A 16,225-nucleotide genomic window follows, 5' to 3' on the forward strand; every position below is an offset into this window, starting at 1 on the left:
CGGCTACCACAGTGGTTACCAAGTGCTCTCTAGGACCTGAGGGCCCACTCCACTGGAGAGAATTCCTATGTATGGTACTGTAAAACTGGTCAAATGCCATGGCTGTGGAATTAATGGGCTCTGAGGGGAACCTACTTCTGCTGCTTTGCTAGATGGATACATTTTTGAAGTGCCTTCTAAGTATCTGTGCTTATACCTTGGATCAGTGCTGCTTATAACTCTGGTCAGAGAAGTTCCTTTGTGTAGTGGTCAGCAGTCAGCACAGGACTCATAAATGATCAGATTGGAGAGAATAAACGATTGCTTAATATTCAGTTCTGAATAAGGCTGTTTATACCAACAACCTCGACTACAGCTCAGGTCATGGTGAGTTAGAGCAGTGGACAGAATGAACGACCTGAAAAATTGGGAAGAGTGCTGGAACATCCTGCTGTCTTCCGACATGACATGGTCATTGCACTCATAAGCTCACAACAGCTATGGCGATCTACAGATAGATCCAGTCAATACTACAGCATGGCTAGGAAAGGCCCATGAAGCTCCATCCACAGCTGAAGAGCTATTGGCAACTGATGGCTGCTGGATGTAGCCACTGGAGGTTGCCCATACCCCAGTGGATGGTCCACACCTAGGAACATAAAGAAAGCCTTAACTGGTTTCAGTGGGTCACAGAAAACAAAAAAGAGGACATGAAGGAGGGAGTGGGAGCGGGGATTTGGATTTCCATATATGAAGTTGACAAGTAAAAGATTAAAAAAAAATCTTTAAAAAAAGATTGCATTAATTTACAATGCAGGTCTGAAAACACTATCTTTTTGACCTGATGATATAAATAAACCCTGCTGAGATGTCAGGAAAGCCTCTTTAACTCTCATCTCTTCATTTTCATAAAGTTTGGTTTCTAACTTACTAATTTTCATCTCAAGCAAGATCCATCCTCCGTTCGTTATCTCTGGCTTCTTAACAGGAGCTATTATGCTTGCTATTACCTAGGTTTTTTTCTTTTCTTTCTTTCTTTTTCTTTTGGTAGAAGCAGCCTATTCTTGTTCTGTCACTGCCATATCCCTTGGAATCTCACTGAAGATGAGAAACGGAGAAGTTAAATGTTTCAGACCTTACATAATCTTCCACCTGCTCCCATCTCCACGGAGCACAATGGAGCTCTCAATTTACTGGTTTTCTGTCTGAGTGAACAGAACTTTGCTGAGTGTGATGTGCACAGAATAATTCAGTCTCTACTTTGATCTAATTTTCTTTTAAAGTCTGAGTTCCAGCTCGCTGTCTAAAACTCATTTCTGCCCTTTGGACTTGTCTGTCTAGCTCCTATCTCTATGAGTCCCCACACCATGCTCTCAGAGGCTCTACATCTTTGGGGTCTTTTGTATGCACACTACGCTCTGCATTTACTGGGGACTCATTTGAGGTGGCATAGGAGGGACATTGAAATTGTTATAGCAAGTGGTGTGTCTTAAAATATATTTAATATAACCTGGTTAGATTAATGGAAATGAAAACATTGTTTAGAATTATACAGGGGCTGGGGCATGGCTTAGCAGGACAACATGTGTCCAGCATGCAGGGCCCTAGTTCCATTTCCAACACCGCAAAACAAACACTTCCTCCCAATTAACTCTCCCTAAAGAAAGAATTACTCATAGATCTAAAGCCAACACAAGTCCCACGGTCTCATAAAAATGCTAATTTTAGGAAGAAAGCAGTAGAACTTGAAGTCAACCAGCAAGCATCTTTCTGTTAGCCTTTCTTTTCATAGACTTCAAATTTATACTTGATGCCTTTTTCCTCCTGGACTTCAGAAAGGACCCCTGGGTATCTGGAAAAGAAGAAGATTCACAACTTAATTCTACACCCACTGAAGACACAGCATGGCTTCCCTGACTTCTCACCCAAGGGCACCAACACTGTGTGAAGCGAGAGAAGCTTTTTTTACTTCAAAGTGGCGGCCACTCCTAAGGTGAGTGAGTATCCGCAGCCACACAACACACGGCGACAGAAGAGAAGCAGCCAACCATGGACCACTGGAAAACTTGAATCCCAAAGCTTCTCCTTTAGCTCTGATTCACATTTTTTTCCCCTCAAAAATGAACTCCAGTTTCTATTTCTTTTATTTTTCCACTCTACCAATGAGCTACTAGGCAATTTCTTAGGAACTTTTGCAAGTTATAGCTGAAATCACATCTCTAAGAAAAGAAAAGCAAATTATCTGTAGTTGCTTAAAACTGAAGATGATGATGGGCGGTGGTGACATGCAAGCCTTTAGTCCCAGCACTCGGGAGGAGGAGGCAGGCGGATCTCTAAGACTGAGTCCAGCCTGGTCTACAGAGTGAGTTCCAGAACAGTCAGAGCTACAGACAGAAACACTGTCAAAACCCCACCTCCCAAACAAAACAAAACAACAACAAATCCAAAACGCCAAAACCCAAAGTTGTATGCCCAGCACCTGGTAGATTCTTGTTCTCTGTTGACTTATGGACACTACCTGGTTCTACTAACCTCACAGCATGAGGCAATTTGACCGCTTGATAGAGCCATGGTGCACTTGATTTCTTCATCTCCTGACTCTCACTCAGGACCCTCTGGACACTCAGTCTCCAAGTGAGCATCCCCACACCCTCCATTGTCCCTCACAATGGTGCAGGCTGCATCCCAGTCTACAGCAGAGGGGACCAGGAGCTGCTGTTTTCATCTTTGGTTCTCCTGTGTACACATAGCTCTTCTGCTTGGCTGGCAATCAAGCCTTCTTCATGGAGTAGTGTGATGTCTGACACAGTGTTAGGTATTACTCCAAACTGCTGCAAGCATGCTACAGAAAACTTTAAAATGTCTTGTGATATATGATACACTGATGAGGAACCACAGATATCAGTTATAATATGGAAAACTTCATGTCAACAGAAGAAGCTCTCTAAGTCACCAACCATTTTCTAGCCTATTGCTGTTCACTGCTTGTAGTACTCCTGCCTTGTAAAACTGAGTTTACTAGGCCAATTTTCAATTATGATTTGAGTTTCTTTGGAATGAATTCAGAAAAAGTCACATTTGTATGTGTGTGTGTGTATGTATGTAAAATTCAGCTCCGCCAAAACTGTCAGTTACAAGAAAAAAGCAGAGCATTAAGGGGTACTTTCTAAAGCCAAGGATAATAAAATCTTATAAGCGGCCTGCTAAATATACTTGCTGTGAAACTAAAACTGAACTCTCCTTTAGTTTCTTTTCTTCTAATATCTTTTTATCTTTTTAATAATGGTTATAATTACAATTCTAACCTTTCTTTGTTTTGAGATAGGATTTCATTCTGTATTTCAGGTTGGCTTTGAACTTGCGGGCTCCTGAATGCTGAGATGATAGTTGTGAACCACTGCCCCAGCTTCATGTCGAACAAACTCTTCCTGGAAGCTATGCTTTGATGGTTTGTGCGTGCGTGCGCACAAGGGTGAGTGTGGTCTACGCACGCACACGTTCCTGTGGGCACACATGAACACACACAGACTTGGCCTCTGGAGTTGAAGGCTCACAGGAATTGGTGTACTACTTATTGTTAGGTCCCACCCCCACGTGCTCCTACTTAGAATCTTCAAGCACTAGAGTCAATAAACGGCAGCTCTGAAATAATGAAGGACCGCAGCAATGGAGGTGATTTGGTAGACGCTCAAGAGGCCAGCGGAATTTCTGAAACAGTTCTTAAGCAAACAAACTCGAACTCTAATAAAATGGGTATTACAGCGGAAGCCCAGGCTCTAGCTCTAGTGGAGATTTTGGATAAGTACGCCAGCATCCCAGAAAGTCATCAGATAGAGGGACCAGAAGAAAAGACATCAAGTGAGCCTAAAATCTGCTTCACGGTGTTCACTGATGAGGGGTATGGGTCTCGGCTCTGGAGCCAACTACCACTCTGTTGTGGTGTGGAAGGAGTTTGTCTTCCAAAGCATCGTGATTTAAGAGATAGAATGATGTGGGAGGTGGTGGTGGGTCTTTATGTGGGCCTAGGTTAATGGGAAGTGCGCCTTCAGAAGGGATTAGGAGACTCCAGTCTCTCTCTGGCATCCAGATTCCAAGAGTGATTGCCCCCTCCAGCAATGCCTGTCACTGTGGCACATCTGCTAGGAGGTCCTCACCAGCAGCAATGCTAAAGCTTGTAGCATGCCTTTCAGGTTTCATGACTCCGAGCTAAATACATATCTCTCTTCTAAACTTAGCTTGCCTCAGGCATTCAATGTTTTTCAGCAATGAAAAGCATGGATGAGCATAGCTTCTAAAGGCCCCTCTTTTGTCTTATTTGTTTATTTTGCAACTCATTAAACACAATACTGCTGATATAAAACTTTTGGGCCTGCTGGTTTGGTTGATGCCTCATGAAATTTGAGGCAGAAAAAATTCTTCCAAGCAAGATCAATGAGAACAGACCTACATGGGATGGGCTGGCATTGTGTTGCTGAAAGACCAACTGCATAGGCAAAGACTCCAGGAAAAAAAGGCATGGTGAAGCCACGGTTGTGTTAATGTGAACTGCTCTCAGGCCTCTGACCATTTGATGCTTCCAGTTTCTAGTTCATTCTCCACTCACAGTTCTTGCTTTTATCTTTATTTCATTAAAGTAAATATAAAAAACAAAACAAAACAAAAACAACAACAACAACAAAAAACCCCCAAAACAAAACAAAACAAAAAAACAAACCGAAAATCAGTAGTATGGTGTTAATGAAAAATACTGTGTTTGAACGGAAGCCTATCTAAACACAGAAGTAATATACTCAGGTAATGGAGACAATGGGGGTCAAAATGAGTGGTAAAGAGCTTGCCACTCAAGTAGGAAGGCCTGAGACCCCACATAAAAATATCAGATGTGGTGGCAAAGGTATATTTCCAATGCTGTGAAGGAAGAGACAGGAGAAGCTTAGGGTTTGATGGTTAACCAGCAGCTGAATAAATTCCAGGCAAGGAGAGAACAGTCTCAAGGAGGATGTGTTGCTGAGGATGTCCCCTGAGGATGTCCCCTGGCCTTTATATGTATCACATACATGAACACACAGACACACACAAACTCCCCCCCACATACACAAATACACACCCTCCACACACATGTGCAAACCCAAGGCTCAGGGATGACTGTGGAAGAGGGATTGGAAAGACTGTCAGAGACAGTGGACAGCTGCACAGCAGCTGTGTGTCTGGACACAAGAGGGCTGTCGCACAGATGGGCGCACCACAGTTTGGCCGCATGCATCTCTACAAGATGAAGCCAGACAAAGTCTAAGCATGGGTGAGAGAGAGGAAGACAAGACGTCCCATCCCTAGCTTAGGGGTTATTGATAACTAATGGCTGCGTAGGAAGGAAGAGTCATGTTCCTCTAGGGATGTGGCCTCTGAGAGGCTGCCCATGCTCCAGTGGTGACTCCATGGTCATGCACATACAGACACACTGGCTGCATTACATGGACTCAGTGTGTTAAAAAAAAAGACAAAACAAAAAAACAAAACAATACATGAAATTGTGAGAGAATAGTGGTTGGGGGGGATAGGAGAGGAATTAGAAGGGATGAAATGGTGTGTGGATTTGATCATCAACATTTTAAAAACATAAATAAAATTTAGATACATACATGTAAACTTAAGACGGGAGAACAAAGGGGAGAAAGACTAAAGCTCATTTCTGGACATTAAAGAGAAAGGAGAAGTTCCCTAGTGTATAGAGGCTCAGAAACAAAGGCCCAGAACTGAGTAATGCTCCTGTCTTACAGAGTGTCCTCACTGCGCTGGCTAGTTTGGGAGGGAGGAATCTTAATTGAGAAAATTTTCCCATCAGATTGGCCTATAGACAAGTCTGTGTGACATCTGATGGGGTGGACCCAGTTATTGTGGGAGGTGGGACTTATGAGCAGGTGGCCCCGGAGCATACAAGAAAGCAGGCAGGTAAGTCACAGGCGCAAGCCGGTAGACAAGATCAGTTCCTGCCTCCAGGTCCTTTCCTGACTTCTTTCCATAATGGACTGTTACCTAGAAGTATAAAATCAAATAAGCCCTTTCTTCCCCAGGTTGCTTTTGGCCATTATGTTTAACACAGGAGTAGAAACCCTAACTAAGACACTTACTGTCCAGAGATTTCCCTTTTTTTTTTTTTTGAGTCTTAAAGAACAACCCTTTCACAGGAATTGCCTAAAACCATCTGCATATCAGATATTTACATTACATCTTATAACAGAAGCAGAATGACAGTTATGAAGTAGCACTGAAAATAATTTTATGGTTGGAGGTCACCACAGCGTGAGGACTGCATTGTAGGGTCGCATCATCAGGAAGGGTGAGGACCACTTCCTTAGGGAATCCCCTCTCCTCCATGTAAGGAGGCTGTTGTGATGTCAGAGAACAGGTGGCTATCAGCTGTTGTGATGGAACAGACATTTTGTTCCTGTGAGTGTCACTTAGAACATCCATGTCACAGTAATGGCCTTGTCCTGTTTCAGGCCACTCACCACCAACTCCTGTGATGGCAAATAGCAGCTCCAGTTTTCCCAAGCAAGCAAAAGAGAGGCACTTGCTCACTCACTCGGCTAGTCAACACATCTGATTCCAAGACCAGCTGAACAAATGCTAAAGAAATGCAGGCACCAAATGTCTCTTAGATACAAATGCAAAAATCCTTAAGAAAAAGAATTCACCTTAGAAATGCAAAATTCGTTTACTACGAACACCACTCATACAACCACTGTATTAAGAGTGTCAAATCCAACAGTCCTTCAACACCAAGTCACTAATGAACTAGAGATCGAAGGGACCTTCCTTCGTGGGATAAAATCACACTTTCCCACTAGGATCATGAACAAAACAAGTAAGATGTTTGCCCGGAGTTCCTCTTCACTCTGCTGGAGGGTCTGGACCAGATACTCAGGCAAGAGAAAGAAATAATGGACACTGACTAAATAGTGGAAGAAAACTTCAGATGACAGTAAATACGGGTCAGCTCTTACCTTCATCTTTATTTCATGGTACTAGGGCTAAGAATGTACGAATAATTATAACTACTCCAGTTTTAAAGCTTTGGGTACCAGACGAACGTTACACAACTATCCACAAATATATACAGCTGTTAAGCTCTAAGAAATTGAAGGACATGGACCAATAAATGGTGACTTGTAGTTTTATACACTAGCAGTAAACAGTGTGAAAACAAAGCAACAGCAGCAGATGGAATAACGTATACTTGAAGTGGTGCAAGAACCTGGATGCAGTAAAGCATCACTGGGAGAGAGAGAAGATCCTACCTAAGTGAAAAGCTCCAACTCGCTCAAGGTTTAGGCAGCCATGTTGTTCAGAGCCAGTTCTCTTCAGAGGGCTCTGGGGATACAATACCTACAAAACCCCAGTTTGCTTTCTGTCAGAAACTGGCATTCTGATCATAAAGTTCCTATGGAAACCCAAGGGTCCCAGAACAGCAAGAAGCAATCTTGAAATAGAACGAAGCTGAAAGGTCTATGTTTGCCGATTACAAGTTAGAATTAATGACAATTCCATGTAAATAAGCCAAGTCAGGTAGGTATAATTCTCACTCCTGAGAACTAGAAGCAGGTGGTCATCCTGGGCTAGTTAGTATGTTCTAGGCCAGCCTGGGCTACATGAGACCCAGTCAAACCAAAATAAGACTATGTAAGAGCAGCATAATGGTACACGCTGACCAAAGGGACCGATGGGAGTCCAGACAAACACCTTCCCACTTGCAATCAGCTGAGACTGTGACGACATGCATGAATAACTGCAAGCACAGCAAGGCACCGAGTCACTCAGTCCCAACAGGCGAACGTCATGACGCGTGCCTTTGTCAGCAAAGGTCTTCTTTTGATTTTTTTTTTAAAAAGTCAGAGAGTCACAGCGACATTTATTTTAAATTGTCAAGGTTCCTAAAGGGTCAGTGCCATGGAAAAATTCTGATTAAAAACATTAAGCGTTAAAATGATATTTGGATGAGGCTGATCATACAGCAGTCTGTTATCACTAGTAGCAAAAAAAAAAAAAAAAAAAAAGAAAGAAAAGGACTAAGAAGAGACAGCTGAGACCTATACTCACATAACATAGACCCATATTCACATAACCTGGGAATTCACAATTTAAGTAGAAAATAAATGGTATGATTTTCACATAAACATTTTATAAAATGACCAACTGTGGCTTTCTTTTAAAATTTAGGAGCCTATGCAAAGTCTGGACTTAAGCAGCTGATGGTTTGCGATTCTCTGTTTACTTTAGAATTAAGAGCCAAAGAAAGTCACTAAATTTAGAATTTATGAGATCCAAGACTGTCATTCCACAGACTATCAAGACTATTATTCTAAAGCTTGGCCATCCATTTATCTAGACTAAGTTGTTAATGTTTCTTTAGGGGATGTGTAAAAAACAAATTCACACTCAGGATAATTACTAGACACAATTGAGACTATCTAGAAAAATGTGTTAAGAACTGGTCTAAAAGTGTTAATATAATTATTTTTTCTTTTACTTTTTATAGCTAACAGTTTAAAGTGCTTTCAGATGAAATTAAAATGTTCCCAGGTTTCCTGCTGGAACCACAAGATAGCTTTTCTGTTGCATCTTCACAACTGAGGCCACCTTAACCTATGATCCCTCATCTTTCACCCACACCTAGATTCTTTCATGTTCCTCTCCAGTGCATTTGCCATAGAGCTGGGACAATGTCCCTGGCCGCCTCCTGTATCACTGAAGAGGCCAACTTCCTCCTGGGTTCAGGCTCTGCACTATTTCCTGCTCCTGGACCACTCTTCCTGCTGCTGGGGGGCTGTTTCTAGATCTTGATCTCACAGTAGATGCCTCTCTTCAGAGTGGACCTTCACACTGCAGTATCCACCAGACCCCACTGTTTCATGCTTGTCAAGAAGTTGTCTCTGGATGGGCAGCAGCATCAGCAGGCAGAATCCACACAATTTTCAGGGTGCCTAAGACAGGCCTCACTCCCCTAGAATGACCTAGTGACAACTGTGCTGGATGCCACCAGAATCACTAAACTGCACCTTTCCAAGTCTATTAAAGTCTATTTCTAAGAGCTCCTATAACATATCTTTCTAGGGATACAAACAAACTTCTCTTTCAGATAGGGCACTGGCAACAGACCAAAGAAATGACTGTAAGTCTAGCTTTGTGAGCTAGTGAGTTTATTTCTGTGGCTTACAGGAGCATGGGTGACCTACTAAAAGGCAGCTATGAGAAGCCTACACTAGGTGACAGCACACAAAGGCTGCACCCCTGGAGCTCCCTGCACAGCTGACAGGTGGCTCAGCTGATCACTCTCATCTCCCCAGCAACCTCGGGGGAGGGCCTTGTCACTCCTAAGCTTGAGAAGCTTCCTGTGCCTTGTGAACTGAATTTACTTCTGGGTCTAAAATCCTCTCTGCTTCCTCCAGGAGGGTGTGTTTCAGTGCAAAATAAGCAGTTATATAACTCCAGCTGAAGAAAGCTTTCTTAAAGACAAGAAAATTGGCAAGCACTGTAACTCGTCTGCGTAGTTTATGTTAAACCCAAGTATAAAACTAAACAAACATACATCATGTGACAAAAGGCACTACATTCTTATGCCATAGAGCACAGAGAAATGCAGCTGGCACTCAACTAGATGTTGCATTCAGTGCTGGAAGATGATACTCATGTTGCCTGAAAAGGAAAGCAGTCATTGGGCTCACCCACTTTGAACTCTGTGAGCTACAATAGTGACCTGCCTGCAAGATATGCCCACTGGTTCACTATCAATAGTGGCGTGATATCATGGGAGTAATCATGCTTTCTTTTTTTTTTTTGTATTTAAGACTGACACCATGAGATGGAACCCATACCTGACACTGCCAACAAGGCCAAGAACCGAGGGGAAAACCTATTACGATTATTCTGCTAAGTTAACATAGCAATAAAATTACTCTTAACATATTGACTATACCCATTAGATTATACTCATAGATGCTCAACTCTCAACAGGGAGGTTTCTTCTTGCAGTAGACACCCACAACTGGTCAACATGTAGAGATAAGTGACTTTGGAATACTGATCCCTAATGTGATGTCGTCTATGTTGCATTTAGTCCTTCCCTCAAGGCTCAGTGATCTACACAGAACAGGAGCAGAAAGGCTGTGAGAGCCAGAGGTGGGGGTGACTTCAAGGAAATTAGCGCAGATGTGACAGCATGCACAAGACCCATACAAGCTCAAGCCAGGCAGATCCCAGCATGAGGAGCAGGGAGAGGGTGCAGAGCACACCCTTAATCAAGGCTGTTAGAATGGACACCTACTGGAGAGGGAAAGTTACTCTCTACAATACAGTGGCAGTGTTTATCAGCGATACTCCAGCACAGGCCCCATGTTCAGGAGTGGTCAGCCAGTGCAGACTGCACTCCATGATCTTTTTGTTCTTAAAGAGAGAGGGAACATGACCTGGAAGAAGGTGAGGGAGGGTAATGAATACAACCCAAATACAGTGTTAAGAATCTTCAAAGAATAAATAAAAACATTATTTAAAAAAGTATCTTTCTATATAGCACACTGCTACTTCAAATCAAATATGAAAAAAGTTACTCTTCTCTGTAATCCTTTTTCCTTCTTTGATTAGTCTTTATTTAATAGTCATGGGTTCTGCTGTGACATGTTAATTTCAATCCACATATGTCATTGTATTTTTCCCTTACTTGCTCCCCCTTTTTCTGTAATTAGTCCCTAAAGTGCTTCTGACTAATTAATAAAATTAGTACTTACTCTGGGAGAAGTTTGTATTTCCCCAAATCAATTTCTGGGAAGAACGTGTCACTTTCAAATTCCTGCATAATCCTTGTTATGAAGAGTCTGAGATGGCCTGGCTGATCCATGGCTTCCTTTAAAACAAAATAGAAGGCATCACTCTCCTTAACCGCTGTTAAAAGACAAAGAGACTAGAAGATTCTTGTTTGAATTAAGTTTGTACTAGGCATTAAATCCATGCTTACAGTTTCTCAAGCAATATACATAAGCTATTTTGAAAAAAAAAATTGTTTGGGACTGGAGAGATGGCTCAGTGGTTAAGAACACTGCTTGCTCTTCCAAAGGTCCTGAGTTCAATTCCCAGCAACCACATGGTGGCTCACAACCATCTGTAATGAGATCTGGTGCCCTCTTCTGGCCTGCAGGCAGAGCTCTGAGAACACTGTATACATAATAAATAAAACTTAAAAAAAAAAACTTTCACTTAAAAAAAAATTGTTTATATATGTTATACCTCTTTGCGTAGGTTTGTGTGGGACCAGGTACCTATGGGAGGCAGCTGAACTAGAGTTACAGGTGGGTGTGAGCCACCTGATGTGGCTGCTGCAAACTGAACTCCAGTCACTGAGCCAGTCACTGAGCCTTCTCTCCAGCTCCCTCAAACTTACTACACACACACACACACAAACACACACACGTCATATTATCAAAATTATGATATATAATTATGAAAATACATTCTGGTCTTCATTTAAAGTATTTTTTTTTTTTTTTAAATTTAAGCATTCAGTTGGCTGCTTTCCTTCGGTTGCTCTTTTAAGGGTTCACCCCTCACTACCTAGTTGCTTTTCCCAAGAGAAGTCTGCTTCTGTACCCTTGAATAAGAAAGCACTTTTGTGAAGTCTTCACTGTTAAAAACACCTTAGGGACACTCAGGACACCGTTTCTTTAAAAGAATTCATTTGCTCATTTACTTGTGTGCCTGTGTGTGCACGGGTCAGAAGAGGGTACCGAATCACTCAGAGCTGGAACTGAGGAGGTTTACAGGATTCCCTGCTTGTTATGTGGGTGCTAGGATCTGAATTCTGGTCCTCACGATTGTGTAGCAAGAGCTTTTAACTGCTGAGCCATGGCTCCCACCCCACAGTACACCCTGCTACTCTGGCGTTACCTGAAAAGGCCCCTGTCTCTGTTTCTTCTTGTCTCTTGTTGCTAACAATGGCACTCAGTCTGTTCTGGTTAATGACTTTCCAACCAATTCTGTAATGTTATTATTAATGTTTTTTTTTACTATAATTAATGTTAATTTTACAATTAACATTAGTTATATAATTTATAATTAACTAAGTATAATGACACTGTGTATATCAACCATACTTCAGGGCAGGCCCCATGTTCACGAGTCGCCTTGGAAGAAAGAGCTTATATTTTTAATGGAAAGGATGAGGCAGATGTGCAGATCCAAGAAAGCATTAATAACTATTGATCTTTAAACACATAGAGGAAGAAAAAGAATACTCACATATATAAGATTTCAAGTCGTTATTCTTAACTTCTAATACTATACTATCGTGCTATACTAGCAGAGAACACTTTTTCCTTTCTGTATTTCAGCTTATGTTACATTATTTATTATTGCTGCTGCAACCAAAGAAATCTCTGCTAGCTCTCACTGTGCCCAAACCAGAAGAGCTGGTGCAGACTAACCACAGCTGCATTCCTCAAAGCAGGGTGAGCTTTCAGTAAGGGGCCATCTGGTGAACAGCTCAGGCTTGGAGTGGCACAGGCTCCTGACTTTTACAGCAAAAGCAGCCATGGACAGTGCAGAAATGAAAGGCTCTGCTCCACTTCGCCAGCCAGCATGGGCATGGGAGGACAGGCCGAAAGCACAGCATGTGAGGTTACCTGCAGCCCTTTACTTCCTTAATGTAGATCTAATTAGATAAGTGCTTTTAGCAGTTAGTGCTTGAGAACATGCTTTAATAGGAGACAACGTCACAGAAACAGGACTGTGAGACAGGGAGTAGTCATAATCAGCTTAGGGATCTGCAATCCTCCTTTCTCAAATCATCCCCCTCTCTCTTTCTCTGTGTGTGTGTGTTAACATAGAAAGAGGACTGATTTTTCTTCCTTATAAATGGCAATCTTTCCAAAGAATATCTGAAAAAACAAAAAAACAAGCCAGAAGTCATTTGGTACCAAATGAGACCAGGAAAAGCATATTTTCTGCTTTGTACACTATTTTCCACCATGATCGAAACATGCCGTCCTCCTCTGCCCTCACACTGCAGGGAGGTTGCTGAGGAAAAGCTTCCCATCTGATCGGCCTGTGCTGACCGAGAGCCCCTGCTCTTCTCAGTACAATATTTATCTTGGAATCAAAGGCACAGTAGCCCTTCCAGGGCACATCTGGGATTGGAATATAAGAAAGATGCTCAACAAAACAGACTGATCTTTAAACTGGAAACAACTAGTATTCTGAATGGAAATTGACTAGCACGTGGGAAGATCTTTGCCAAAGAACACAGGAAGAATAAGATCTAGGGATCTACTGAGCTGCACGGTGACTAACTGTGCTCTTAAAATTGCCGGGAGTTGATTTTAAGTATTCTCATCACCGAAAATAAGCAAGGTGATATATTTCAATATATCTGCTCTGTGAATGCATGTTTCAGATCATCTGATTATCTGCCAATTTAAAAACAGATTTAAAAATAAGGCACTAAAGTTGATGAGAGTTGGTGAGTTGGGGTAGGGGTGTTTGGTAAGAGGAAATGGAAGTTGGGGGGGCAAATAGTACTAAAGCAGATAATTATGTCACAACTTCATAATGAAATATATGATTTTATACATAAAACATACAAATAAAAAGAGACTAGACTGGTATAAAGTATAAATTCTACACTTACATTTGTATTTATTTCTATGTCAAATAGTTCACTTTGACAATTTGTCTAGCTTAGAGCTGGATAATGTGCTGCTTCCTACGGTCACGGCTAGAAGCAGGGAAGGACATTTCCTTCTACTTAGAAATAAGTCTACTTACCTTGTAAACGGAACTGCCTCCAACTATCCAAACCATGTCTACTTTATTTGCTAACTCTGGTTGTTCAATAAGTTTTAGGGCATCATCCAGACTTTTGGCAAGAAAATGAGCTCCTTGTGGCGGTTCCCTGAGATTTAAAAAAAAAAAATATGATTACTGTAAAATTCTGTCTACACTAGTCAAATAATTTGACTTGGAAGCAGTCAGTACAAAACAAATTATGAAACCAATTGTTTTAACGTAAAGTACTTAGAATGCACGGCCATGTCCAGCATCCACTCTATCTTTCATACCTGAATGGTACACAAAGGCATATGTGACATCTCACTGTGGAAAACAACCTTTCTGTAAGTCTTTGTCAACACAAAGCTAATGTTCACTCAAGACTCGTGCATCTCACTGTATTAATGTTTACCACAGCAACAGTCTAGAGCAACGCGGAATTCTAGCTAATGACACATGGGAAGCATTTTGGGAAATACACTCATTCTGCCCTTTAGTCTGAAATGTGGAAGCAGCACCACCTGGATAGATGATAACAGTGCCAAAACCAACATAGTAAAGACTCAGTGGCAGGAACCAGGGGCTGGGTGAATCCAGTGGGTGGGTATGCAGTTTTTATGCACACTTTTTCTTTTCTTTTCCTTTTCTTTTTGCTTTTTCAGGACAGGGTCTCTCTGTGTAACAGCACTGGTTGTTCTGGAACTAGCTCTTGTAGACAAGGCTGGCCTCGAACTCATGGAGATCTGCCTGCCTCTACTGGGATTAAACGCATGCGCCGCCCCTGCCTGGGTTAAAGTACAGTTCTTTCTGTCAGTCTGAAAACTTTCGTGATTAAATATTAGACAGAGAATACTCAAATGACTAGAAGAATTTGAAGCAGTGTTCAGATTGTTAACATATATGGGGAAAGAACCTGAATATTATGAACAATACAGAAAGGACAGAAAGTGTTTGAGGATGAGCTTGTTACCAGTTACAGAATTAATACTCAGAAAGAAAAGTTAAATAAATTCACTGCTTATGCTGATTAGCTAAAATTTTGGGATTCTATTATTTTGATGGTGAGAGGAGTTGCAATTCCCTCTATAAATGAGTAAATTTATACACAGTGATTAGAAACAGAACAAAAATTATTAATTCAATGTCAAGCTCTTAGCTGGTGCTTTAAAAGAACTACTTACATAACTGTCTTTGAACTTGTAGTTGTAACAATTGATTAATCAAGAACTGATGGGGACTATTCATCTTCCTAGTAGCGTTCTCCTTCTCTTCCCATTTTATTCTTTTCACTCTTTGTCATAGGTAAGGGGATTAGGATAGAGCAAAGAATACATTTGGACTTATGCTGGGAGAAAAAACCCAACCAAGAAACCAAACAACCAAAAAAAAAAAAAAATGGAGGCCAAGGTGAGTTAAATGAGCTGAGCTGCCACCAAAGGTCTGAGGGTAATTTCAGGGACAAGGCAGGATATAACAGTGTTGAAGGACAGAATAGCAACAAGAAGAAATATAGATTCAGTCATGAAGAAGATGATGCAGGGGCTGGAGAGATGGCTCAGCGGTTAAGAGTACAGGCTGCTCTTCCAGAGGTCCTGAGTTCAATTCCCAGCAACCACATGATGGCTCACAACCATCTATAATGAGATCTAGCTCCCTCTTCTGGCCTGTAAGCAAAACATCCAGACAGATGCTGTATATATAATAAATTTAAAAAAAAAAGATGATGTAGGTAATAAACGGTCCATAACAGTCCAGTGGCCTAACAGAATGCTGACGCTAGGATGGGTATAGAGATGAAACAGAACTGGAGATGGTGATGAAGGAGCTGATGTGCACAATCTGACAGCAGGGACTCAAAAGCCGAGAGCAATATGGTTTCCAGGGTTACAGGAATTAGGAATGCTTGGTGTGCTTGCCATGCCCGAGGCCCTGGGTTTGATCCCCAGTACACACGAGAGACCAATAAGAAATCCCTAGCAAAGCCTTGAACTCAAGAGTAAAGGGGCCAATGCTTCAGAGGAGCTTCTTTCTCTACTGCTTTCCCCGGAACCTTCTCTAAGGTCCAGAATGTACAGTCACTCACTGTTGAACAGTTTTTATGCTCCCAATAAATTAGAAAAGGGATCCATGTAGAAAGAAATGTAATGCCTTCTAGTAACCTCTGCATACCTGATTAGCTAATTTATCCTTTCTCAAGATTGAACTAACTCAGATCTTCTACTTTCAAAACAACTCCTCCACGACTGCTCCAAAGCAGAGTAGCTTCGATGTCTTCCTCATTCCTTGTCTTTTTCCAGTAACTGTTCACTGACATCCTTTTTTTTAAATATTTATTTATTTATTATGTGTACAATATTCTGTCTGTGTATATGCCTGCAGGCCAGAAGAGGGCACCAGACCTCATTACAGATGGTTGTGAGCCACCATGTGGTTG

At 41.7% G+C, this 16,225-nt stretch overlaps 1 protein-coding gene across 2 annotated transcripts in view; it reads right to left on the reverse strand.

Moving 5' to 3' along the window:
- Positions 1 to 1,461: 1,461 nt before the first annotated feature.
- Positions 1,462 to 16,225, reverse strand: part of Dhfr (dihydrofolate reductase) — a 23,377-nt gene continuing 8,613 nt past the window's right edge. For both annotated transcript variants that reach the window (XM_005356504.2, XM_026783751.1), the window contains 3 exons: positions 13,789 to 13,915; positions 10,761 to 10,876; positions 1,462 to 1,831 (listed from right to left, as the gene is read on the reverse strand). In XM_005356504.2, the coding sequence (XP_005356561.1) occupies positions 1,753 to 1,831; positions 10,761 to 10,876; positions 13,789 to 13,915 (322 nt within the window). In that variant the 3' untranslated portion in view covers positions 1,462 to 1,752. The remainder of the gene's footprint in view (positions 1,832 to 10,760; positions 10,877 to 13,788; positions 13,916 to 16,225) is intronic.

This window comes from Microtus ochrogaster, chromosome 19 (genome assembly GCF_000317375.1).
Source record: "Microtus ochrogaster isolate Prairie Vole_2 chromosome 19, MicOch1.0, whole genome shotgun sequence".
Taxonomy (NCBI): Eukaryota; Metazoa; Chordata; class Mammalia; order Rodentia; family Cricetidae; genus Microtus; species Microtus ochrogaster.